This window comes from Alexandromys fortis, unplaced genomic scaffold (assembly GCF_014885135.2).
Source record: "Alexandromys fortis isolate MF-2015 unplaced genomic scaffold, M_Fortis_MF-2015_v1.1 scaffold_68, whole genome shotgun sequence".
Taxonomy (NCBI): Eukaryota; Metazoa; Chordata; class Mammalia; order Rodentia; family Cricetidae; genus Alexandromys; species Alexandromys fortis.
The window spans coordinates 5,599,191-5,626,049 of record NW_026067948.1 but is presented as its reverse complement, the minus strand read 5'-3'; the positions used below and the strand labels follow the sequence as shown (position 1 = coordinate 5,626,049).

Sequence of the window (26,859 nt, the reverse complement as noted above, 5' to 3'; positions counted from 1 at the left end):
GGAATGCAGCGTGTGGCAGCTCTGCTGAGCGAGGGCTACGGATGTACAATTCTACCCGTGTCGTTCCTGTCGTAGGCTCCACAAGCGTTTGCTCTATACTGTAATGTGGTTGTTGTTGATCTGCAGGATGCCCAGGAATTCCTTCGCTGTTTGATGGATCTGCTTCATGAGGAGTTGAAGGAGCAGGTCATGGAAATAGAGGAAGACCCTCAAACAGTGGCTTCTGAGGAAGCAGTGGAGGAGGAGAAGAGCCAGTCGGATGTGGACTTTCAGTCCTGCGAATCTTGCAGCAGCAGCGAGAAAGCGGAGAATGAGAATGGCTCCAAAGGCTTCACTGAGGACAGCAATGAGACCACGATGCTCATCCAGGATGCCGACGACCTGGAGATGGCCAAGGACTGGCAGAAAGAGAAGATGTGCAACAGGATCAATAAAGCAGAGTCTGAAGTGGAACTGGATAAAGATAGAGACACTGTATGTGACGCAGTTGACCTGAACAGCCAGGAGACTGTCAAAGTGCAGATACATGGCAGAGCTTCAGGTAACAAGTTAATAATCAGATTGTGAGATAATAGTATTTCCTGAGCAGGGGGAGAGTGCTTACCTAACTGTCACTTTTGAAACAACTCGTTTATTTTTAGGCAGGATCTCAGTGTGTACCCCTGGCTGGCCTTGGGACTTACTGTGTAGTCCAGGTTATCCTTAAATGCTGAGACTAAAGGGGAGTGCTCTCATGCCTTACTTTGGGGATCTTTAGCTAATAGACTTGAAGTTTAATGCTGTCCATTTTAAGTGTTGAAATCATAAAATTATAAACTAAAAGTAAGATAATTTTGTGGATCATTTACTTAGGAATTCATTTTTTTTTAAAGCAAGGGCTCATCAGAATTCCTTTATATGGTTACACAGTAATCTAGAAAATTAGTCCCCTTGGAATTATCTTTTATTTCTGTTGCCAACCTGGCAAAAAGAAAAACTCAATTTTTCTTTTCCTTTCTTGCCAGGTAAGGGCATCAGATCCCGCTACAGATGGTTGTGAGCCACCATGTGGTTGCTGGGAATTGAACTCAGGACTCTGAAAGGGCAGCCACTGCTCTTAACTGCTAAGCCATCTCTCCAGTGCCCAACCCAAATTTTCTAATCATGCATGTTATTGCATTCCAATGGTTATCACTGTAGACATAGCCAATATGTACATGAACTTTGTTAGGATATATTATATGATGATATTGGACAGTGTTCCTTTGAGAAAGGGCAAATACCCAACTGAAAGAAAGTAGTTTAGTTGCTTTATATACCATATTTATCTCTTTATACCTTGATGTGGCATTGGCTATTCTAAATTCTGTAAACTTAGATGATTAGGAAATCAGATGATGTGACTCAGTGGTGAAGAAGTAACACAAAGTTCATCTCTGTAGCAGCTGGAGAGGACTAGTAAGCAGTTCCAGGTATCGGAGTCCTGCCTGTGCCTTCTACCTGGGAAACCCAGGAGTGCTTAGACTCTTTACAGACTCGCTGTGGGTAGAAGTTCTCCAGTCAGTAAATGCCTGAATAACCAGACTTCCCGTCAAAAGCCAAAGGGAAGCATAATTCAGGGACAGACTGCTCCTTTATTGATGGCGTGTAGGTTTGTTCTTAACACACTAACTAGATAATGCACTAAAGTGGGTCTGACCATTTTATGTTTTAGATCCTGGGGGGAAAACTGTGACCAAGATTGTGTAGTGCACAGGACCTGAACAGAAATGCTCACTACCCCCTGAAGCCTTTCTCTTTAGGAAGTCCAGAACAAGGCTTTCACCACTAACATTTTGCTGTCTTCTTTAGTCATAGTTGACGTGTTTTATTATTATTATTATTAAATTTGTATTTTTTTGTGAATGAGTGTTTTGGCTACATGTATGCATGTGTACTACATGTATGTCTGGTGTGCAGTGAAGCCAGAAGAGGTTGTCAGATTCCCTGGGACTGGAGTGATGGATGGTTTTAAGTTACCGCCATTTGGATTCTGGGAACTGAACCTGGATTCTCTGCAAGAGCAGCAAGTGCTCTTACTGCTGAGCCTCTCTCCAGCCCGTGGTTGATATCTTCATTGACAGCTTTCCCTCTGCCTCTCTGTTTGCACAGTCATTCAACACAGTTCCTTGTGTTGGGAGATAGATATGCTAGGCACTAAGACTCTAGCAACACACTGTCAGAGTAGCAGCCGCAAGATCTCCTTGCTTGGTGCCTCATATAGTTAATTTCCAAAGAGATAGTGTCCTGAGAGTTAGGCCTCATTTTCATTACTGTAAAAATAAATATGATTAACTTATACCTGAATTTCTTTTTAAAAAGACTGTTTATGTGTATATGTGTTTGCACACAAGAGTTGTTGAAACCCTAAGTGTACCACATGTGTGCAGGATCCCACAGAGGCCAGAACTGGGCATATGATCTCTTGGAACTGAAGTTACAGGCAGTTGTGAGCTGCCATGTAGGTGCTGGGAACCGAACCTCTGTCCTCTGTAAGAGCAGTAAGTACTTGTATTCACTGAGCCACTTCTCCAGCTCCTAATGCCTAAGTTTCTTGTTTGGTTTTCATTACTGAGTTTATTTGGGACAATAGTCTTTTCTCTCACTTAAACAATCCTTGGGCTGAGGGAGCATGGGTCAGTGGTGGAACATTTGCTTAGCATTTTTGAGGTCTTGGGTTACTTTTCCAGCACAGTGAAAAAAAGTAAATAAATAAAAACAATGTGGGTGGAGCTACCGAGATGGGTGGCTCACAGTTGTCTGTATCTCCAGCTCCTGGCGTCCAGTGGCATCTACACTCAAATGTATGTATTCACACAGAGACACAGGCACACAAAATTTGAAGAAATGTCTTACAAAGACTTAGGAAGCAGACATGGCAGTACATGCCTTTAGTCCCAGCTTTTGTGAGGTAAAGGTGAAGGGTCAGGTGGAATATGACCTCATCCCTGGCTTTGTTGAGTAGCCAGCCCGAGCTCCATGAGACCTGTGTTAAGAAAACAAATGATTCCTTTTGTAACTCGTGGGTAGATTTTTAGAAATTTTACTAAATTTGGGAAGTGTGATTGTCTTTGGTTTTGTATCACAGTACTTGCTGCTGATTGACTATAGCAGTAATGTGTTAGACATTAATTGAATACCTAGGTGGGAAAATCACTGTTATTTTGCTTAGCAAACACTTTGTTAGTATTTCACTTGGTATTTGTTAACCTAGACTTGTCTTCAGTGTATCAAATTAAGGAGTCTTTCCATTAGTTAGCATTATTGCCCACATGGAATAAAACTGCTTAATAGTTTTATTTATAATTTTAATTGAAGGTAATAATAAAAATTTAAATATTACAGAATATATCACTGACGTCCATTTGAATGACCTGTCCACATCACAGAGTCTTCCATCCAACGAAAGTGTTAATACACGTTTATCAGCAAGCCCGCCTAAGTCAGGCAACCTGTGGCCGGGACTGACACCTCCACACAAAAAAGGTAACAGAATTCCCTCACTCCAGTTCCTCAGTTTAAACTGCTGATTCATTCCGATGTTGGTAGAGGAATATGAAATATGTGATCTCTTAAAGTTGATAAAATTACACAACCACCATTGGAATTTTTTATCTGTGGTTCTCTGCATTAAACCTTTCTCTTAAAGTTTAATAGTGCATTTTAATATTGTATGTGCATAAGTCTTTTCCTGCATGTGTATGTGCACCACGTGTGTCCCTGGGCACGGAGGTGAGAGGAGGGCATCTGCTCACCTGAAGCTGAAACGTATGGTTGCCAGCCATTATCTGAGTGCTGGGAACCAAGCCTGGGTCCCCTGAAAGAGCATCAAGTCACCTTTTCTGTGCCTTTTAACCCATTCTGTCCTACAGTTTCTAATCATGTTACGCCCTCCCCCAAGGCCGATGGACCCCTGACGCCTGCCACTCCTGTTGTCCCCTTTCCCAGAATGCCCTGTAAATGATACTACACAGTAGGTAGGCTTAGGAAATAGCCTTAAAAAAATGTAGCATAATGTATTTAAGAATTGACTGCATTATTTCATATCTGAATATTTTTTTCCCTACCAAGTCGCGTTTCAATTGTAACCCCAAATCTCTGTTTATTCCTCATCAAGGGATTTTTGAATTGTTTACAGCTTTTGGCAATTATGAATAATACCACTGTAGATACTTGTGTATAGTTTTTATATGATCCTTAAGTTTTTGTTTGTTAGAGATAAGGTCTGAGGATTGTATTTCCTGGGTTTTATGTTCATTTTATACTCAGTGCTATACTTAGCTGCCCGTCTTCCTGAGTGTCTGTACCATTCTGCACTGCCACCTGCTTTATATCAGAATGTTAGCATTATAAAGTGTTAAACTGTAGGGCTGGAGAGATGGCTCAGTGGTTAAGAGCACCGCCTGCTCTTCCAAAGGTCCTGAGTTCAATTCCCAGCAACCACATGATGGCTCACAACCATCTGTAATGAGATCTGGTGCCCTCTTCTGGCCTGCAGGCAGAGTACTGAGAATACTGTATACATAATAAATAAATAAATCTTTAAAAAAAAAAAAAAGTGTTAAACTGTAAAACTTAGAGAGGGCCCCATGTGGTAGTGCATGCCTTTAGTCCCAGCACTCAGAGGAAGGTTGATCTCCGTGGATTCGAATCCGAGGACAGCATGATCTAAATAGGAGAATCTAGAGCACTCAGGGCTACGTAACGAAAACCCCGAACAAACAAACAAGCAAACAGAAAATCATAGTTGAAGGTCTTAGAGACATTCTTACAGACATGAAAACACGGGCCAGCGAGGTAGGCCAGTGGATCACAGTCTCACTGTATAAGCATGGCAACCACAGTTTGATTCACAGAACCCACAATAAAGGGAAGAACTGACTTCCCTGAGTTGTCTTCTGATCTCCATACTTCACCTGCATCTACTCTGCCCCCACATACAAAACAAAACCCACCATCTATGAAAGAACTAAAAAGTCTTGGCAAAGGACCTTGTTAAGATTTTTTAAAAAGGGGAGTGTAAGATTAGAAAGAGATATTTGTAGGCTGAAAAAGAACCTGTATCCAGAAGAATTTGTATAACTGACCTCACTAACAGAATTCTTTTTTCATATGAGCCCCAATGCAAAACAAACAAGTACAGTTGGGACTGTTGTGAAGGGATGCTGTTCAGGCTAGGCCCTCCTGTTTCATCCTTACATTTTTACCCTGGCTCTCCCATCTTCGTCTCCTTCCTCTGACTTGAGCATAGATATCCCAATGATGGGGGCTAACTCCTTATTTTGCATATGGAACAAATGAGTAAACTATTATGCTGTTTAATATTAACTAATTTCAGATTGTTTTCATATTCCCCTATGTACATTTTATGTGGCCAAGAATCATAAATACTTTAAAAGCCAGCTTAAGCCTTATTTGATTTTTGATTGGCTTCTTTAAGTAGTGATTTTTTAAAAAAAATTATTTTTACTATTATTCATGTATATGTGTTTTTTTGTGTATACATGCTATATGTGTTTGGATACTTATGGAAGCTGGGAGCGGATGTAGGAGCCCCTGGTGCTAAAATTGCAAGTAGATGCCTTATGTAGGTGCTGGTCCTCTGGAAGAACACAGTGAGCCATCTCTCCAGCCCTAAAGTAATGATCTTGGATGGCATTTTCAATTTTTCTTTAGTATAGTAATTAAAATTTTTCTTTATGTGTGTTTGTGTGCGTGTGTGTGTATGCACGTACCACAGCATTCTTTATAGGTCAGAGGACATCTTGTTCATTTTCTCCTTAGATCATGTGGGTCTTGAGTGTCAAACTCAGGTCTGAGGCCGTACAGGAAGCATTTCTACCTGCTGAGCATCTTGCAGGCTGAGTAACTTCTACTGTTAAAAGATTCTAAAAATGCTGGAGGGCCCAGTGGCTAAGATTGTATACAAGGACCCAACAGTTTAATTCGGGTAGCTGTCAACTGCTTCTGACTCCAGCTCAGGGAATCCAGTGTCCTCTTCTGGCTTCCATGGGCACCTGCATGTACATACACACTGACATAGTATACACATTCATAAATAAATAACCCTTAGAAAGGAAGAGATTCTCAAGGAAGCCAGGCGTGGCAGTGGGCGTGGCAGCGGGTGTGGCAGCAGGCGTGGCAGCACTCTCTAACCAGGTGACCTGCAGTGGAAGCCAGGGATCCAGGATTCAGGGTCAGTCATAGTGTCATAGGGAATTTGAGGCCAGTCTATACTACATAAGATCCTGTCTCAAAAAACAAATTCCAAGACAATGCAAAAATATTTTAGAGAAAAATATTCAAGGAACTAATAGTTCTTTTTATGTTCTTTTAATTCTAGCTCAGTCTGCATCTCCAAAGAGAAAGAAGCAGCATAAGAAATACAGAAGTGTCATTTCTGATATATTTGATGGAGCCATCATTAGTTCAGTGCAGTGTCTGACGTGCGACAGGGTGAGTAGGAGGGAGCCGTAGCACACAGCATGTCCCGTCAAGTTAACTTGCCATTGCACACCATGCATACATGTCTGGTGTGTGTCAGTCATGGATGGGAGGGATGAGGCAAGTCCTCTGGAAAGGACCTTGGCTCTCGGTCTCTTTTGGTTGCATAGAAAGGTGAGAAGTTGCTTGGCAACAAGGTAGTTAACAGTGCGTATTCTCTGAAGGCTGATGAAATTAGGTGTGTCTGGAAACGGTTGTGTTCACAAGGAAAGGCAATAAGTGTGTCTTACATTTGGTTTTGTAGGCAGCTTGTAAAGACATAGGTGTTTCAATAATAAAGATAATGCCAGATTCACAAACACAAGAAAAAAAACTGACAGACGTCTGTGCCTGAAACATAAATTAAAATTATCGTGAGGGTTTCACTAACACCTGCTCTTTGGAAATTCTTTGTTCTCACTTCAGTGCGGGGTGTGTATGGTTGATGAATGAAATACTGTGTCAGAAGCAAGAGAAATAAGGTTTCCGTTATTGTGTCGGAATGTTAAGTCAAATGGAAGGTGTTGAGTAGGGCCATCTTACATAGACAGTGTATTACCCAAGTGTTTTTACTTGCGGTGTATGGGTAGTGCTGCAGCTAAGGACAGACTGCATGGGACTGTCGTGTAGTGAGAGCCTGTCATCTAGTGTGTGCATTTACACTCCACGTATCTCCCGTGGTTCATCCCTGCTGTTAATGCTGGTCCATGGCAGGGCTGGTTTTCTCTTCGCCCTCTTTTAAACAACACTTAAGATTTCAGCCTGCAGTTTTTGTACTTGGGAGGCTGAGGTGAGAGAATGACTTGACAGCGTTTGAGAACCTCATGGGTTATAAAGCATATAATAAAACCCAGTCCTGCGTGTCCCCCTCCCCCACGGTCAAAGAATCTGCGTGCCAGTCTTCAGTAGCCAGGTGGCTGGATTTGCTGTGCTCTTTCACGCTGCGACATCTCTGATCCATAGATAGAAATACCAGTGGCTTATGACGATTACATTTGAAACAGCACCTGGTACAAAGCAAGCCAGGCTCTTTTCTGTCTATAGTATTCTAAAAGCAATATGCTTGTTGTTTATATTTGCTTATTATAGTAACTTGTTTTCATCTTTGGAAGAAATCTAATCTTATAAATAATTGTGCTGAGTTCTTTCCATCCATTAAAACCAAACACTTGCAGGTGTCTGTAACCCTCGAGACCTTTCAGGATCTGTCCTTGCCGATTCCTGGCAAGGAAGACCTGGCCAAGCTGCACTCCTCCAGCCACCCCACCATAGTCAAAGCAGGCTCGTGTGGTGAAGCATACGCGCCACAGGGCTGGATAGCTTTCTTCATGGAGTATGTGAAGAGGTGTGTATTTGCTTTCTTTGCCTTGACTGATTGTTGGCTGCTGCTTCTGCTGTACTAGCAGAACACTTCCTTTTTCTTCTTCAATGATGTTTCAGGTTTGTTGTCTCATGTGTCCCTAGCTGGTTTTGGGGTCCAGTAGTAACCTTGCAAGATTGTCTTGCTGCCTTCTTCGCCAGAGATGAACTTAAAGGTAAGAACTGTAATCACGTTTGTGGCTGGTTTTGTAGGGAAGCTAAGGCTGAGGTTTTGGGCAGCTTCAACAGAACTTGCTTGTATGTGCATGGGGGACCTTCCACAGCAGTGGAGATGTGATGAGAATTTATATACATTTCTCTAATACAAATGGCGGACGTTGAAGTTCTGTGGTTCAGAGAAGGGAGAACTTATGAAGACAAGGGATGTCAGATGTGTCTTGAGTTGTCTTTACATCTTCAGCTTCTCCGAAGGTCCTCCATTTTTCTTGTGTGTTGAGCATCATGCTTGGACATATCACATATACAGCAGATGTCAGTCTGGGCATAGCACAGACTACCAATAAATTCTGTTGAGAATAAAAGCAGAGACTGTTTCCTGAGTTAGAGTGTCAGACTGAGAGGAGAGGGAGGTGGTGATGGTCGGGAAATGAGCAGAGCGAGTTCACTGTCGCTGTGCTGGGACTGAGAGGAGTTTGCTGCAGTCAGATAGTGACTAGGTCTGCTCTGTTTGCAGGTGACAATATGTACAGTTGTGAAAAATGCAAAAAGTAAGTAACATTGCTTTTGGCTTTGTATTTTGTATTTTTCTTGGTTATCTGAACTGGGCACATTGGAGTTATCCTTGATGCTATGTCTAGAAAATTCTAGGCCAGAAAGCCTTCCTCCAAAAATAAGAGACTGGTTATTTTAATAAAATACGTTTAAGGTAAATCTTTAAGTAGTCTGATGTAAGATGCTATTAATGTATGGATTTTGATGAATGAAGTTAAGTTTGTGAGTTTGCATTGACTGTATTATAAAACAAAGTGACTCTTTTGAATTGCCATGGTAACTGGTGTCATGCAAGAAGGTTTGCTATTATGGGGCAGAACAACAGGATGGCTAAGTCTCATTTTGTTCATATCAGCTACCAGCTTCCTTTTCTGTCTCGTAATAATTTTGAGTTTTAAAAACCCCTTTTTGGACTGGGTGTGGTGGTACTCACCTTTTGATTCCAACACAAGGACCTGCTTGGTCTAGGTAGTGTGTTCTAGGCCAGCCAGGAGTTAACAACTACAGCAAACAAAGTAAACACCTCTTGATGATGACAGAAAATGTGAGTAGAAGTTTGATAAAGAAAGACAATATTTTTGGTGTAGAGAGAATTGGAAAAATTTTCTGAATTTCTATAATAGAAAAAATGAACTCCTAAGAAAAGCTGGAATCTTTATTTTTAATTTTTATTTTATGTGTATGACTACTATGCGTGCATGTGCGTATGTGCAGCAAGTATGTGCTTAGTGCCCATGGAGGTCACAGAGGGGCACTAGATCCCTGAAATTAGAATGTGGGTGCTGGGAACTGAACCCCCGTCTCCTGCAAGAGCAGCACATGCTCTTAACTGCTGAGCACCTCTCCAGCCTCCAGCTAGAGTCTTCACAGACGGAGAAGCTGCTGCAGCCACAGCGGATGTTAGCCTGCAGCTGTTGGAGTGCAGCAATGTTAGCCAGTCATGCAACCACGAACGAATCCATCCCTTTCTCACCACGCAGAAAGGGCCGTGCCTAGTTTTACAGCTGAAAAGAAGCTGAGTCTAGGAAGGTATCTCCCCGTGAAGCCAGACGCGCCAGCTAGAGGAAACAGCAGTGAGGGGGAAGAACCAGTGTTCACCCCAGATCCCCAGTGCAGATCGGACAAGTGGTCATTGATATTGGTTAATTATTATAGTCTTTGGCTCAAAATTTTCTCCAATATTTAAGAGTAAAGGTTTCTAGTCTAAGTGTGATATTTATGTATTATGTCATGGGCCTGATGTGGTAATGCACGCCTTTAATCCCAGCTCTTAGGAAGCAGAGGCAGATGGATCTCTGTCAGTTTGAGGCCAGCCTGGTCTACAGAGTGAGTTACAGGAATGCCAGGGCTATATAGAGAGAACCAGTCTCAAAAAACCTGAAATGAAAACGGAGAATAAAGGTTTTCAAGCCAGGTGTGTGGTAAATGCTGGTATTTTAGCACTGAGATAGGAGGATTATAAATGTGAGACTTTGTCTCTAAAACAAGATAAAAAGAATAACTATATGACCCTGAACTACTGATCTTGAAGAGCTGGAGTTTGCACTGTGCAGTATCTGCATGTTATAAAAGTGTAGACAGTGTCCCACTTCCGTGCTGTGCTTTTAAAAGCAGGAGCTCATGTATCCCAGGCTGCCTTCAAGCAGTGTCTGATTTTCCTGCTCTACCTCCCAAGTACTGAAACTATAGGCATGCGCTCCCACGCATGACCTGTGTAGTGCTGTGGACGGAACCTGAGGTCTGTGCGTGCTAGGCAAGTCAAAGCATTGCACAGTGATTTTTAGCTCTTTATTACTATCTTGGTATAAGTTATTTTTTATGATTAGGGCATTTAGTGTATAAATGTGTACATAACTCGGGATATGCTACTCTGATAACTTTTTTCTTGACATTTTCTGCAAGATTTTTGTGGTCCACTTGAATGTAATAAATGTTTTGTAGATTTATTAGTTTTTTTTTTTTTTTTTTTTTGCCTTTAGGTTGAGGAATGGAGTAAAGTTTTGTAAAGTACAGAAGTTTCCTGAGGTATGACTTCTTTTTTACTCATTCATAAAATGTGGTCCTGCATTAACGTCACACACTGTAGTAACTCGGCATGGCTGAAGCATCATGTGTACCCTTAGGATTCTTGTTAGGAGGCTGGGTTAAATATATGAGCACCTTTTAAGAGTGTGCTGCTGAACATGTCACCAGACATTGCGGGGTACACTAACACCCCTTCACAGTGTACTGCTGAACATGTCACCAGACATTGCGGGGTACACTAACACCCCTTCACAGTGTGCTGCTGAACATGTCACCAGACATTGCGAGGTACACTAACACCCCTTCACAGTGTGCTGCTGAACATGTCACCAGACATTGCGGGGTCTTACAGGTCTGAAGTGTACAGTCAGGAACCAGTAGCATTGAACTTGGGAAGAGGAGCCCTGCCCACTCTGTCACACTGAAATTATGTCTGGAATCATGTTAGAATTCAGGATGATATTTAACATTCCTACTTTGATTATGTAAATACTTCAGAGACTATTATTGAGAATATGAGACAGGTACGTTGGTTCTGCAAATCTCTTGAGTTTTAGGCCAGCTTGGGTCTACATAGCAATTAACTTCCAGGCCAGTCAGGACTACACAGAGAGACCTTTAAAAATGGAAGAAAAAAAATCCAAAACCAAAATACATTATTTAAAAAATACATTTAAATGACTCTAATTGTATGTGATTGACCGCCTCATTTCCTTTTTTATAACGCAGAACTTCATTGTCCTTCTTAGCACTTGTAAACGTTCCTAACCATTTGGATGCCGGGTTGTTTTTTCTTTAGATCTTGTGTATTCATCTTAAGAGGTTTCGGCATGAGCTGATGTTCTCTACTAAAATCAGCACCCACGTCTCCTTCCCTCTGGAAGGCCTGGACCTTCAGCCATTTCTCGCAAAGGATAGCCCGGCGCAGATTGTGACCTACGACCTCCTGTCCGTCATCTGTCATCATGGGACTGCAAGCAGTAAGTGCAAAGGCTTGACATTTGTTTTTGATTAAAAACACGTATCTAAGGTGATGGCTTAAATAAGCCCTACTTGACCAAGGGAAGAAAAATTTAAAAACGGATTTTAGTCCTTATTATTAGAAAAACAACAGACTTAACCCAAGTGAATAATAACCATTTAGGAAAATGGCTGTAGTGGCACATGCCTATCATTGCCATACTCCAGGGCTAAGGCAGGATTAGGAATTCAATACCAAAAAAAAAAAAAAAAAAGCTACCTAAAGCAGGTACCAGGAATACAGGTTAAGTATCTAGCTTGATTTTATTGGTAAACATTGAATGCCTGCTAAGTTCAAGACCAGCCTGGGTAGCAGAGACTTTCAAAGAACTCCTCACATTTAAGGTGATTGTGATGTTAATTGCCCTAATTATATCTTCTTCCCCATAAAAATGTACAATTATTATGTGTCAGAAGAGGCATTTGAGACATTAAATTTAAAACTAAATATTTTCCCTAGACTATTTGGAATAGCAATTACAAGGTAACAGCTTTAGCAGGGTGGGCTTCGTACAAGGTTTTCAGGGCTGCGTGGTCTAGGGCCAGTGTGGTGGAACACACTGTGTTCTCAGCACTTGGGAAGCTGAGGGGGGAGGATTGTCAGCTCATGACCAGCCTGGGCTTCAATAGTGAGCGTTATCTCACAGCAAAAATAGAAGGCTGAAAGTCTGGTGCTCCCTGTCTTCTGGAGTGCTGAGCGCAGTCTGACCCAGTAAGGCTGCAGGTGCTGTGTAGGTGTGACACGTAGACCCTAACAGGCGCTTTTCCTTGCAACCCAGGCGGGCACTACATCGCTTACTGCCGCAACAATTTAAATAACCTGTGGTATGAGTTCGATGACCAGAGCGTCACTGAGGTCTCCGAGTCCACCGTGCAGAATGCCGAGGCTTACGTCCTTTTCTACAGGTGACGAGACTGTCATGTCATGGTGAAGAAAGGACATCTCTGTAGGACCCGCACTTCTGACTTGCAGGGCTTATGAGGGACAATGACAAATGTGCTCTTACGAGTAGGAGAAGAAAGCTGCTCATAGATGACCCCCTGTTTAGAAAACTAAGAATTCATAGACAGGCAGAGGGATATATTTTGTTTTAGAAAGATTTTTGTTTGTTTTTAAGCGTTTATTTTTTTAGAGGTTCACTTAAATTTATTTATTTTATGTATATAGGTATTTTGTATGTTTGTAAGTCTGTGCACTACATGTGTGTCTGCTGCCAGAGGAGGTCATAAGAGGGCATTAGATCCCCTGGAACTAGAGTTACAGGTGGCTGTGAGCCACCGTGTGGGTTCTGCATATCTAACCCAGGTCCTCTGCAAGAACAGCAAGCTGTTGAGCTATCTCTCCAGCCCCTCATTTCTTTCTTTAGCATTTATTTATTTATGTGTATGTGCATGTATGTTGCTGCGTGTGTGCACTGAAGCTTGTTTATGGAGGTCAGAGAACTATTGGGTTCTGGGCATTGAACTCCTCTGATTTGCTGGCTGGCACCCTTACCCCCTGAGCATCTCACTGGCCCAGGATTAGTTTGTTCATTTAAAGTATATAAAGTCGGAATTAAATACCAAATTTCTTCTCTAAATATCCTGTAATAAAAAAGGCATTACTATAAAAATCTTTGATATGTTTCAGCATCTTATAAAAGGAAATGCTAGATACTGGAACAGGAACTAAGAATGCAGCTCAGCCCCCCGACTTGATCTTACTAACACTGAATGTCTACCTTGTACCAGGGGTTACATAGATACCCATAGTTAAGATTCAGTGCTGACTCCCAGGGTAATGTATAATGTACTGAGCTGTGGGACAAAGACTATTTCTCTTGAAATGCTTTAGGGACTGATCAGATCTGTAGTGCAGTATGTGTCTTAAGTCTGATAGTGAAGAGCCGCACTGCCCGTGTAATGTGGTAAAACGTGTATTAACTTCAGTGAATCTCTGTCCTCCACAGGAAGAGCAGTGAAGAGGCCCAAAAGGAGAGGCGGAGGATATCGAATCTGCTGAACATAATGGAGCCTAGTCTCCTTCAGTTTTATATATCTCGACAGTGGTTAAATAAATTTAAGACCTTTGCTGAACCTGGCCCTATCTCAAATAATGACTTTCTCTGCATTCATGGAGGTAAGGAGTGTTGTTATGTAAACAGTGGTAGAGGGTCACTGTTAAATCCTTTGCAAATTAATAAAGAGCCATGAATTTCCTCCCCTCACATCCCCATCTGGACCTGGACCTGAGTATATTTGATTCCTTATGGTTCGGAAATAGGCCCTGTGTGAAACCTAACACTAGAGCTAAGAATGCCAGAGACTGTCCCATGTTGTGAAAGCTTGAATTTCGAGCTAGAGTCAGATACTTGGGTGGCTAATTATGGCCGAGTGAGCCCTCTTCATGCATGTTCCTGGGAGGGCCGTTCCTGGGCAGTGTGGCTCTTACCTGTCTCCCTCGTGAATAGGTGGCTTTCTGGAGTGTGAAGCATGATTGGGATTTGTTATCTGTAACATACGCCTTGTGATGGATGTGCTGTTACTGTCTGTTCCTGCAGGAATAAAGACCTTTCTGTGGACGCTTGCACTGACCTTTATGGTCCGAGACTTGCTGTTGTTAATTATTTTTGTAATGAAAATACAGGGATGGGATATCCTGTATTGTATATACAGACATAAAGTTGCATTATTTCTGAGTCTAATGATGCCAGTTAGTGATTAAACACGTGCTTGGTTTGCTCAGGGTCCTAGCCTCAAACCCTAGTGCTGCCAAACAAATAAATAATTCTGAATGTTTATTTCAAGGCATATGCTATGCTCATCTTTAGGAAGCATAGTTATCAAAAATGTTTTTTACTTACATTTTTATAAGGAGAGATTTAAGAACAGTGATTGAAAGCCAGGTATGGTTGTATACTCCTGTAATCCCACTATTTGAGAGTCTGAGGCAGAAGAATTTCTGTGAGTTGGAGGCCAGGCTGGGCTACAGAGTAAATCCCTGGCTCCAAAAAAAAAAAATAAAATAAAAAGGATTGGCCAGTCACCATTAAACATGACCTTACTGATAGGCCATGCTTTGTTGACTCCCGTGGTAGGCTTTACCCCTTCTTAATGGAGTCGGAGGTGGAGTGGATGAGGGGGTAGGCAGAAGGGAGGTTGGGGGAGGAAAGGGGAGGAGAAACTGTGGTTGGTATGTTAAATAAATAAGTAAATGGATAAATAAATAAATGAAAATGACCTTATGTGCTGGGTGGTGATGACACACACCTTTAATCCCAGCATTCTGCAGGCAGAAGCAGGTCTCTGTGAGTTCGAGGCCAGCCTGGTCTACAGAGCGAGTTCCAGGACAGCCAGGGCTGTTACACAGAGAAACTTGGTCTCAAAAAACCAAAACCAATCAAACAAAGGCTTTTTGTGTGGGAGTGTTTGCTTTACTTGAGTAAACTTTTGATTTAGTCTCTAGCACTGCAAAAGTTTGTTATTGAAAGTCATATAGAGATATTAAAGAGTAAAAATTAAGTATACTTGTTAACTATGTTTTTTAGGTATTCCTCCACGAAAAGCTAGTTACATTGAAGACTTAGTTTTGATGCTGCCTCAGAACATTTGGGATAACCTCTATAGCAGGTTTGTTGTTGAATTCAACAGTATGGTGTCGTAAAGCAAGTGAGAGCAGTTACAGAAGGGTTGGGTTCTGTCACAGCTGCCCAGTGTGTTGTGTTATTTGATGCCTAGGAAGAACATTCCTTTTCTTAATTTAGTCACTCTAAAGTATTAGTAGGAAGACTTTTAGTTTGTGAGGCCCTAGTCTAAATAATGGTGATTTTATGATTATCTATAGATATGTTGTAGTATATTTTGTACATTAAAGGATGATACATCTCCCCAATACCAAAATTTCTCATAGTTGTACACTACGCTACTAATATTGGATATCTTCCCAAATTATAAAGTTTTTAAATGTTATTTCCATTCTAAGCATTTTAAATTAAATATTAAAAATGCACTCATTAAGTGCTTTTAACTCGAGCATGGGAAGACTTCATTTGACTAAAATTTGCTTGCATAACTATGAATATTTTGTGCTAATCTTTGAACCCTTTCACTCTGTGCTCATTTCTAATACTGTAGCAGAGGCAGCTGTAAGGGCAAGATGAAAGGTAGATAAAGCAGGGCAGGTGTCACATGGGCAGTGCTGTTTGCCCTGGGACACATACAGTGGAGTTTGTAATGTGATTTTTTTTCATATTACTTTGAGAATTTTCCTATAGGATTTATTCTTTAAATTTTTTATTTTTTTAAAGTAATTCTGTGAATGTGTGCTATGCTATGTAATGTATGCATGCATGCATGCTATGGAGCACGGGTGGAGACCTGCGGGCAGCTGGAGGGAGACAGTGCTTTGAGTCCTTCATGGGGTCTTGAGGAACAAACTCAGAACTTATTTTAAGACCCACTGCGCCATCTTGCCAGCCCCAGGACTTATTTATAACTGGCAATTTAAACACTGATTAAAAAGCTAGCAGCAGGGCTGGAGAGATGGCTCAGTGGTTAAGAGCACTGACTGTTCTTCCAAAGGTCCTGAGTTCAATTCCCAGCAACCACATGGTGGCTCACAACCATCTGTAATGAGGTCTGGTGTCCTCTTCGGGCCTGCAGGCATACACACAGACAGAATATTGTATACATAATAAATAAATATTAAAAAAAAAAGCTAGCAGCAGTGTCCTTGAGCACGCGCCTTCTGCAGTTGTGACCTGCGCTCTCCGTATCTAGGTATGGAGGAGGACCCGCAGTCAACCACCTGTACATCTGTCACACCTGCCAGATCGAGGCTGAGAAGATTGAGAAACGAAGAAAAACTGAACTGGAAATTTTTATTCGGGTAAAGATGTAACACTTTCAAATTGTAAGCTATGTAAGCTAGAGATGGCCAGCCTGCAGTCGGCGGTGAGAGAGCCGCAGTGGGCGTCAGGTCCTGCCTGCGTGGCTGTGACAGCCCTGCTCGGTTCTCTACAGTTCTGTTTCTCGTCTTCCTGTGGGCACATTTCTGTTTCCTGTGCATTTGCCATGGCAAGAAGTTTTACTTCCCAAATTGTGTGTTCTCTCATTAGAGTTGTCTATAGTCTGTGCAGGCTGCATCTGGTTGTGGCTGTTGATTGCTAAAGGAACCTGCATGTTCATTCTCGAAGGGTCTGGACCCTCAATAGTCTTAATTGTTAGATTTCTGTAAGGTTAAGTTTTAACCTCTGGTAAAAGATTGTAGGAATACTGAATAGTATTTGTACGCAGTTGAATATTGGATCCTAAAAGGCTCTTCCATGTTGTGCCTTTTGTGAATTGACCTTCATGACAATGACACCTTGAAAAGAGCCTTTGCATAGGATTTTGAGTTGAAATCATTCTGAGAAGTTTGTATAAAACCTAAATCCAGTCAGTGTCCCTTTCAGGGTACACAGAGAAGGTTCAGAGTACTATGGCAGGATGGAGGGCAGATTGAAGGAGGAGGAAGTGGAGGCTCTAGATCTCCAGGAACAGTGCTCTGAGCACTTTGATGTTGGATGCTTGTTTCTAGAACTGTGAAAAACAAATTTCCCTTTTCAGTTACCAATTTTGTGATCATTTATCTTTGGAATATTCTACAGAAAATGTAGTTTCTGTTAAATTTTTAAGACAAGGTCTTTTTATTGTTGTTTTTCAAGACATGGTTTCTGTGTAGCCCTGGCTGTCCTTGAACTCACTCTGTAGATCAGGCTGGCCTGGAACTCATAGATCCACCACCGCCTGGTTTAGGACAAGTCTTCATGTAGTGCTGTCTGGCCTGGAACTTGCTGTGTAGACCAGGTCTGCTTGGTCCTTCTCCCAAGTGCTGAGGTTAAAGGAAGTGCCAGCACCCCACCCTCACGTCACTTGTTTCCTAGCTCTCAGCTCTCAGCTCTTGTGTAGTCGTCATTTGTGTAATATAATTTGGGAAGCAGTCACTGTAACTGAGCTTAATCATTTTAGCCAGTATTTTGAACTCTTAATTCCTCTTTCCCAGTTGGGTCAGTGACCTGAAAAACACAGTATAGTCAAGGGACTGTATCAGGAGCCAGTCAGTCTCATGAAAACTACTTTTCCTGTGGAACTAAATCCTCTGAAGCAGGAGAGGCTCGAGTTCTGGATATAGGGGGAATGTTTTTGTGAGTGTCAGTGTAGGAAGTTGCGGGTGGGTTTTCTTCATCCATAACCCACTTTTTAGCATTGTAAATTTTACTAATGGGGAAGATACGTTACTTCCAGGGTGGGGGCATGTACCATAGTACATAGAACACTCTCAAGCCTGCAAACTGTTGCTATCAGGTACAGAAATTGAGTCTTTTACAGACTAGCAGCTTTTGGGTGGCAGCCTGTGGTAAGATCAGTGAACCTATGGATGTGAGACCTTTTCTTCTTTGTATAAAATTAATTCCATGATCAGAAGCAATGTAAGTGAAATCTGGTGGCAGTGATTTTCTTTGAGAATATCATAATTGCATTGTACATGTGAAAATACAATGTATTTTCAACTTATTTACTCCTGTTCCTCCCAGATCCACTCCTACACCTCACCTGTTTTTTTCTTCTCTCTCTCTCTCTCTCTCTCTCTCTCTCTCTCTCTCTCTCTCTCTCTCAACACACAGACTCACTGTGTACTTACTCTTGGCTGTCTTGAAACTCACTATGTGAACCAGGCTGGTTTTAAAGTTTTAGAAAGCTGCCTTCCTTTACTGCCTGAGAGTCCTGGGATTAAAGACATACACCACTACCAACCCATCCCTTTTTAAAAAATAACCCACTGAGGCAATTTCTGCTTCTCATATACTCATGGTACTCATGGGTGTAGGGCTGTCATTGTACTATGGTCTACCTAATGGACAACAATACTCTTAAACAAAAGACTACTTTCTTGGGCTGGAGAGATGGCTCAGACGCAGAGCACTGTTGGATTACTGAATTCTTCAAAGGTCCTGAGTTCAATTCCCAGCAACCACATGGCAGCTCACAACCATCTATAATGAGATCTGATGCCCTCTTCTGGCATGTAGGCAAACATGCAAATAGAATACTGTATACATAATAAATAAATCTAAAAAAAGAAAAAGAAAGAAAACTCTCTCCCTATTCCAGAAGCCATTAGTTGTCAATAGTTCCTCAACTAGACATGGGGACTTGTGAGCTTTTTTCTTCCATGATGGGAACTTAAGAGATCACAAGTTAAATGATATAGCAGTCTGGTATGTGTTATTTGTTTGCTTATTTGTTTTATGGTATTAGAGATTAAAATGCTAGGTAAGTGATTTACCACGGAGCTATATGCCTAGCCTGGTAGGTTGGGGTTTTTTGTTTGCTTTTTTTAAAAATAGATTTAATACTTAGTCTATGACTCTAAGCAGCCTTGTTCGCAAGTATTTACTACAGAGAAAATGACAACTTATGTTCACATAGAACCTGTAAACAAAACTCCTTAGCAGTCTTGCTCACAAGTTACCCTAAAATGGGAACAGTGGAATGTTCAAAAGCTATCAGATTAGTAACAAAATGTCTTAGAGTTGTACAGAGGGATACTGTTCAGCAATGGAGAGCCCTTGGTGTAAGTCAAGTGTCCTGGCATATACCTGTATCTGAACACTTGAGGCCAACTTGGTTATCTAGGAAGACTCAAAAAAAAAAAAAAAAAGAGAGAGCCTGCCGTGGAGCATTCCTACGGAAAAAGCATAATGATAGGAATTGACATCCTCTTCAACAGTATAGTACTAGTTTGAGGCTGGCCTGACTACACAAGACAGACTTTCATATCTCCACCCCCATAAGCAATAATATGAAAGAATCTTAAGGATTATGTTCCATTGCATGTGATAAATATGACCTTTCTTGGCTGGTTGCACCCAGTGCCATTAGCTTTCCTAGCAAACATCGCATAAAGGTAAGTGCAACTTAGTCTTTTCAGGGCCTCCTTACGTGGACTCTGACCCTGCTACACATTGCCTTCCCTCCATGGCTTTTTGTAACCTCGATATAAGCTTCTAAGGCTCTTGTTACATTTTACACCATGCAAAAGCAGCGTTATGTAGATGATACTCAGTTCCGCTGCCAGCCTAAGGGATAGCCCTTTGGGGGACATTTCATATCCAGGTCATAAACAGCTTGGTCAGAAATAGGTGACCTTGGCGCTCTGGAAACAAGTGGAGTTTCTGGAAACTTGAGAAAGCAGATAGGATCAGTTTGAAGAACCAAACTAAAAACCAGAGGAAATGAAGTGAGCATAGGACCTTAGGGTTTAGAAGTAACAGACACCAGTGATGACTTTGACATTCCACGTATGTGAAAGACAGCTTAAGGGAGTTGGTTTTTTGCTTCCACTATATGAATCATAGGGATTCAACTGGTTACCAGGCTTGGTGGTGTCTAAACTAAGCCATCTTGCTGGCCTGCCTTGATTTCTTTATTATTGAGACAGGGTCTCTGTATTCTAGGCTAGCTTTGAATGTTTGTTCTTCCTGCATTTACCCCCAATGTGCTGGGATTATATGTCCATGCCCAGGTTTTTTTTTTAAAAAATTGTTTTTGTTGAAAATAGGAGCGGCAGGGCTGCGTCCCCGGCACCCGGCCGCCCGCATGGCTAGAAATACCCAGAAATAATTACACGGAAACCGTATTCTTTCAAACACTGCCTGGCCCGGCTAGGTCCAGTTTCTTATTGGCTAGCTCTTACATATTGTTCTAACCCATTTCTAATATTCTGTGTAGCCCATGAGTTGGCTTACCAGAGAGGATCTTAACCTGCGTCTGTCTGGAGCGGGAGAATCATGGCGACTCTTCCTCTAACCTTCTTTCTCCCAGAATTCTCTTCTGTATACTCCGCCTACCTAATTTTCTATCCAATAAAATGGGCCAAGGCAGTTTCTTTATTAGTAAGAAATCATTCCCACATCATTTCCCCTTTTTCCGTTTAAACAAAAAAGAAAGGCTTTAACTTTAGCATAGTAAAATTACATATAACAAAACAGTTATCAAGTAAGAATTACAGTTACAATATTTATATCTATTTTATCTCTTATCATAACTAAGGAAAACTATAACTATTTATTCTTCAACTCCATCAAAGACTCCAGAAGGATATAATATTATCTAAGTAAACAAGAAATAAGAAAACTCTAGAAATGACAGAGACATCTCGCTGCCTGGACAGTCACCCAAAGTTCCTCTGTACCGTTGGGGCATCCATCTTCGGCCTACAGGCCCATGGTATCCAGATACATTTCCATGAAGCAGGAAATTTTAAAGACAGTTCAGTCACTTTCTGCTGTGTTCTGTAGAATGTCTTGTAGACTCTTTCATGAATCAGGAACCCCGAAAGACCATCTCACCTTTAGGCAAGTTCAGCAGTCCTCTCTCTGAGGGTTCTCTGTGTCCAGTTTATGCAACAGTCCAGGCAAGAGCAGTTTCTTGCCCAAATGACTATCCAACTCCATAAGGATCCTCTTCGATGCCCATCTTCCTCTTGAAGTAGCTGGTGCTGCCAGGAGCAGACGTGTCTCCTTGTCATGAAAAGTCCTAAGTTATTAAAATATTTTAAATGCCATATTCTGCAGTCTTTGAAAGATATGAAGAATGCCTATCTAATTGAAATATATCTCTATATATCTAGAAAATCTAACTAACATGACTACAAGCTTAACTATTAGCAATGATTATCCATTAACAACCTATATTTCCTAATTATACATTACATTTTAAGTGAACTACATAATCACAATACCTTAATCAAGTTCAAAAATACATATACATATAACAAAATTGACCTTAAAATCCATACCAATGCAAATTATTCATATCTATATCATATCCCCCTTTAAATGTAAAAGAACATTTATAAACAATATTTGGGAACATGGGCGTAGTTTTTTCTCTCCAAACTGCTTCCTGCTGAATGGGGGCACTGTTAATCAGATCATTTAGGGTGTAACCTGTGTGTCAGGTTCATCTCGGTTGGCAGTTGAGTGAAGTAATTTTTTGAGGGTGTTCACAGCAACCTTTCAGGAGGGCGTGGTCTATCATACCATACCGGGATAGATGCAATCCATAGGGTCACATCCTCTGTGGAAACAAAAGAAGACCCTCTCCAAAGCATCATATCCTTAGATCCAAATTTTGAAGTCAAGATACCTTTAGAACATATGTGCAGGTTCAGCTTAGCAGCCCATATAATAAAATGTCTCTTTGTACTTAGCTCCTTCACAGTCAAAAATTTTAAAGAAAACACAATGTACATAATCCAGACTCTCTGTGAATTTTTCATTTTTACGTGGCTTATTTTTCTTTATTTCTCTTAATCTATAACTATCTGTACTTCTGTACTCTGTCTCTTTAAAGACTTTACCCTTTTTCTTTTTAAGACATTAACTTTATTCTTTATATTCTCTTTTTTTCCCCAAGCCTACGTACATTCATCCAACGGTGTCTGAATCTGTTTTACTGTGAATCTGTAATTTTTTTTTTTTTTTCCAGGAGCATTTCTTAAAATGTTAAGCATTTCTTAAAAACTTAAGTTGCACCATGTATAGGTAATACGGTACTGCCTGTGTCCTGCCCAGTCTAAACCTTAACTGCACGGTTTTAAGGTAATTACGGTAGTTCCTGCCTGAGATCAGCACAGTTCAGCAAGGAGCAGCCGCTCCTGCCTCAGAGTCATTTGGTGCTTTTGAGCTGAGCACAGTTACAGGCAAACAGCAGTTTACATTGGAGCCGCAATCAGCAATTTAATTTTGAGACTGAGTGTGCAGCACAGAAACTCTTTTTATCCAAGTTACAGCCAAATCTGACACGCAGAGCACTGCGCAGTCTGAAAACGCGTCTCTGTATGGCAGCAGGAATCCGCCATGCTCTTCCGCCTGCCTAAGCCTGATTCCGCCATCTGCCCAGGTGTAGGCAGGGAACGCTGAGCCATCGGCAGGTCTCAGAGCAATCTCCTCCGATCCCAAGTGGGAACAGAAACATCCAGTCCCATAAAAGCCTTGAAATGCTTTAAAGCCAGAGTTCACGCTGGCAGCATAGCACCAGGAAGCCGCGCTTTAAAATGACGCAGCTTTTTTTCTCTGCTGCTGTTGCTGAATCAGGAATCTCTCTACAGCATGTCACCAACAAAACAGCAAAAATCTGTGTTAAACTCTGTTTCCCTTATTTTTAAGGCTTCTCAGGTTTTTAAGTGGATTTAGCCCCACGTTGGGCGCCATCTGTTGAAATAGGAGCGGCAGGGCTGCGTCCCCGGCACCCGGCCGCCCGCATGGCTAGCTTATACCCAGAAATAATTACATGGAAACTGTATTCTTTCAAACACTGCCTGGCCCGGCTAGGTCCAGTTTCTTATTGGCTAGCTCTTACATATTGTTCTAACCCATTTCTAATATTCTGTGTAGCCCATGAGTTGGCTTACCAGAGAGGATCTTAACCTGCGTCTGTCTGGAGCAGGAGAATCATGGCGACTCTTCCTCTAACCTTCTTTCTCCCAGAATTCTCTTCTGTATATTCCGCCTACCTAATTTTCTATCCAATAAAATGGGCCAAGGCAGTTTCTTTATTAGTAAGAAATCATTCCCACATCATGTTTTTATTGAGCTATATATTTTTCTCCACTCCCTTCCCTTCTACCCGTCCCATGATCCCCATGCTCCCAGTTTACTCAGGAGATCTTGTCTTTTTCTACTTTACATGTAGATTAGATCCATGTATGTCTCTCTTAGGGCCCTCTTTGTTGTGTAGGTTCTCTGGGATTGTGAATTGTAGGCTGGTTTTTCTTTGCTTTTTATGTCTAAAAGCCACTTATGAGTGAGTACATTCTATATTTGTCTTTCTGGATCTGGGTTACGTCACTCAATACACTGTCTTCTAGATCCATCCACTTACCCCCCCCCCTCCCCCGTGTACTCCATTGCATAAATGTGCCACACCATCTTTATCCATTCTTCAGTCGAGAGGCATTTAGGCTGTTTCCAGGTTTTGGCTATGACAAACAAAGCTGCTATGAACATGGTTGAGCACATGTCCTTGTGGTATGACTGAGCATCTTTGGGTATATATCCAAAAGTAGTATTGCTGGGGTCATGAGGTAGGTTGTTTCCTGATTTTCTAAGAAATCACCATACTGAAATCCAAAGTGGCTCTACCAGTTTGCACTCCCACCAGCAATCACGGAGTGTTTTCCTTTACCACACAGCATAAATTGTCATCAGTGGTTTTGATCTTGGCCATTCTTACAGGTGTATGATGGAATCTCAGAGTTGTTTTGATTTGCATTTCTCTGATGACTAAGGATGTTGAGCATTTCCTTAAGTGTCGTTCAGCCATTTTAGATTCCTCTGTTGAGAGTTCTCTGTTTAGGTCTGTACTCCATTTTTTTTAAAATTGGATTATTTGTTCTTTTGATGACCAATTTCTTGAGTTCTTTGTGTATTTTAAAGATCAGCCCTCTGTCTGATGTGGGGTGGGTGAAGATCTTTCCCCATTATGTAGGCTGCCGTTTTGTCTTGTTGACTGCGTCCGTTGCTTTACAAAAGCTTTTCAGTTTCATGGGGTCCCATTTATTAATTGTTTTTCTCAGTGTCTGTGCTATTGTGGGGTCATATTTAAGAAGTGATCTCCTGTGCTAATGTATCCAAATGTACTTCCCACTGTCTCTTCTATGAGGTTCAGTGTGGTTGGTTTTATGTTGAGGTCTTTGATCCATTTGGACTTGAATTTTATGCACGGCAATAAATATGGATCTATTTTATTCTTTTACATGTTGATATCCAGTTATTCAACCATTTGTTGAATATGCTTTCTTTTTTTCCATTTTATATTTTTTCTTCTTTGTCAAAGTCAGGTGTTCTAAAGTATGTGACTTGATATTCAGGTCTTCGATTCAGTTCCATTGGTGTTTATGCCAATACCAGTCTGTTTTCAGTACTGTAGCTCTGTAGTAGAGTTTGGAGTCAGGGATTGTGATGCCTCCAGAAGTTCCTTTATTGTACAGGGGTTTTTTTTAGATTTATTTATTTATTATGCATACAATGTTGTTAACATATATACACCAGAAGAGGCACCAGATCTCATTACAGATGGTTGTGAGCCACCATGTGGTTGCTGGGAATTGAACTCAGGACCTCTGGAAGAGCAGCTAGTGCTCTTAACCTCTGAGCCATCTCTCCAGCCCCTTTACAGGGTTGTTTTGACCATGTCCAGGTCTTAATTTTTTTTTTTTTTAGAAATACCATACACAGACCCAGAATTTTTCGTATCGTATTTTATGGATCCCATGTAAGTAGGTTTTGAGTGCCTTAGGATACTTGAATTGGGTAAATATTAAAGGGTCAGGAGCAGCTGGGCGTGGTGACACATGGCCTGTAATTGTAACTTTTGGGGGTCACGTGGGCATCTGGAATTTGAGGCTACCTAGGCTATATGAGCTATTTTCTTAAAAAAAATCTATAGGGAAGGACAAAGTGTTGAGTAAGGTTTAAAGAGCTTGAGAGTAGTGAGAGGGGCTGAAGCGGTCAAGAGAGCTCGACTGCGGTGGAGTTGAAGGAAAGGCTCATAGGGGTGAGAGACAGTGACATCAGTAGCTGTAAACAGAAAAGTGTGTGTGTGATCACTGCAGATGCCTGAGAATTAGCAGGGTATCAGGCACACATAAAACAATTTAAAAGTCTTAAAGAACTGGCAGTCTGAATTTGGTTGTCTGTCCTTATCTAGTGTGTATCGTTGTCATTTTGTGCCCCAACAGGAAATGCTGATGTTACTAGACAAATTCTAAATACCCTTTATTGTTCTTTTGAGGCCCTGTTAATTGCACCTCTTTTTCATACCAGTGTTTCTAGCCATTTGATCTTTACTTTTTTTAAAGTCGGCTATGGTGAAAGATTTTTTTAATAAACATACGAAGTATTTAGTGACTTCTTTGCCTCAGTCATCTTCTCTTACCCCGTTTCTCATGCTCCTCTTGTGTATGTTTGTTATATGCTGAGACATAATCTAGAGTCACTTATTGATAGACTGCCCTGTATCTTAGAACTAAGATAACCTCGGGTGTATGAGAAATTGCCTTGTTGGATGCTGAAGGAAAATATCTCAAGTTCCAGATACTAGGTGTCTGACTTTTTCTCTCTGTAGCTCAACAGAGCATTTCAAGAGGAGGACTCTCCGGCAACTTTTTATTGTATCAGTATGCAGTGGTTTAGAGAATGGGAGAGTTTCGTGAAGGGCAAGGATGGAGGTAAGTGCTGAACTCAAAGTTTCTTAGCTATGTTTTGTTTGTTAATTCTGTGATTATTGGAGATTATACCAGTGAACAAAAAAGACCTATGATTTCAGGGAACTTATATTCTAGTTTATAGTCTTATTGCTGTGAACTTGTAATTGGGGACCGAATCTGCTTCAGTCAGTTCATCAGCACCTCCAGCTCCAGCTCCAGGGGAGTCCGACACCTGTTTCTCATCTCCATTGGCACTGGCACACACATCCCATACACAGATACATAAATAAATTTAATCTTAATGCTGATAAACTTTAGAGGCCAGCCTGGTCTACATAGTAAATGCTGTGTAATAGACTTCATCTCACAAAGACCACCCTCTCCCAACCCGGATAAAGAAAAACCTTAAAATATCACACAACAGAATGGTGAGTCAATTATAGTTTATCTAGTACAGTGGAACACAGTGTGGACCTTTTAAAATAATTATGTATAAAAATTTGAAGATAAGGCCTGGTGCATGCCTTTAATCCTAGCACTGGGGAGGCAGAGGCAGGGACATCTGAGGAGTTAAGGCCAGCCTCTTCCACATAGCCAGGACTATACAGTGAGAATCTATTCCAATACTACTACTACTACTACTAATAATAATAATTTAAAAATAAGCTGTTCTTCATGTGTTGAGTTGCTTACAAAAATGTATGTATGTATTTGAATTTCTTGGTTTACTTTTTAAAGTTCGCAAACAAAGTGATGGACTTAATTATGGCAATTTTAAACATAATGGCATTATACTTTGTTCTACTGGTCCTCCTGGACTGCCCCTTCAACTGTATTTTAAACAATGTATTATGCAAAAGCAAACCACACATATATTAAAACCGTATGCCTATTTTCCTTCCTCGTGTCTATTGGGAGCTTTTTGAGAATGGAGAAGTACTGCACTTTCATGTTCAAAGAAAAGAGGCTTCTTAATATTTCATTTTATA

At 41.2% G+C, this 26,859-nt stretch overlaps 1 protein-coding gene and 1 long non-coding RNA gene across 4 annotated transcripts in view; one reads left to right on the top strand and one right to left on the bottom strand.

Annotated features, from left to right (window-relative positions):
- Usp33 (ubiquitin specific peptidase 33) overlaps window positions 1-26,859 on the top strand; it is a 50,364-nt gene that overhangs the window by 20,693 nt on the left and 2,812 nt on the right. For 2 of the 3 annotated variants that reach the window (XM_050149514.1, XM_050149515.1), the window contains 13 exons: window positions 127-541; window positions 3,364-3,504; window positions 6,362-6,474; window positions 7,677-7,846; window positions 7,942-8,036; window positions 8,555-8,588; window positions 10,572-10,617; window positions 11,417-11,597; window positions 12,417-12,543; window positions 13,587-13,756; window positions 15,165-15,246; window positions 16,396-16,504; window positions 25,789-25,891. In XM_050149514.1, coding sequence (XP_050005471.1) covers window positions 127-541; window positions 3,364-3,504; window positions 6,362-6,474; window positions 7,677-7,846; window positions 7,942-8,036; window positions 8,555-8,588; window positions 10,572-10,617; window positions 11,417-11,597; window positions 12,417-12,543; window positions 13,587-13,756; window positions 15,165-15,246; window positions 16,396-16,504; window positions 25,789-25,891 — 1,786 coding nt within the window. The remainder of the gene's footprint in view (window positions 1-126; window positions 542-3,363; window positions 3,505-6,361; window positions 6,475-7,676; window positions 7,847-7,941; window positions 8,037-8,554; window positions 8,589-10,571; window positions 10,618-11,416; window positions 11,598-12,416; window positions 12,544-13,586; window positions 13,757-15,164; window positions 15,247-16,395; window positions 16,505-25,788; window positions 25,892-26,859) is intronic. The other variant, XM_050149516.1, reaches the window with a different exon arrangement.
- Window positions 20,297-25,782, bottom strand: LOC126506172 (uncharacterized). Its single transcript, XR_007593136.1, has 2 exons — window positions 23,091-25,782; window positions 20,297-20,421 (listed from the first exon to the last, which is right to left on the bottom strand). It is a non-coding gene; the product is annotated as an uncharacterized lncRNA (long non-coding RNA).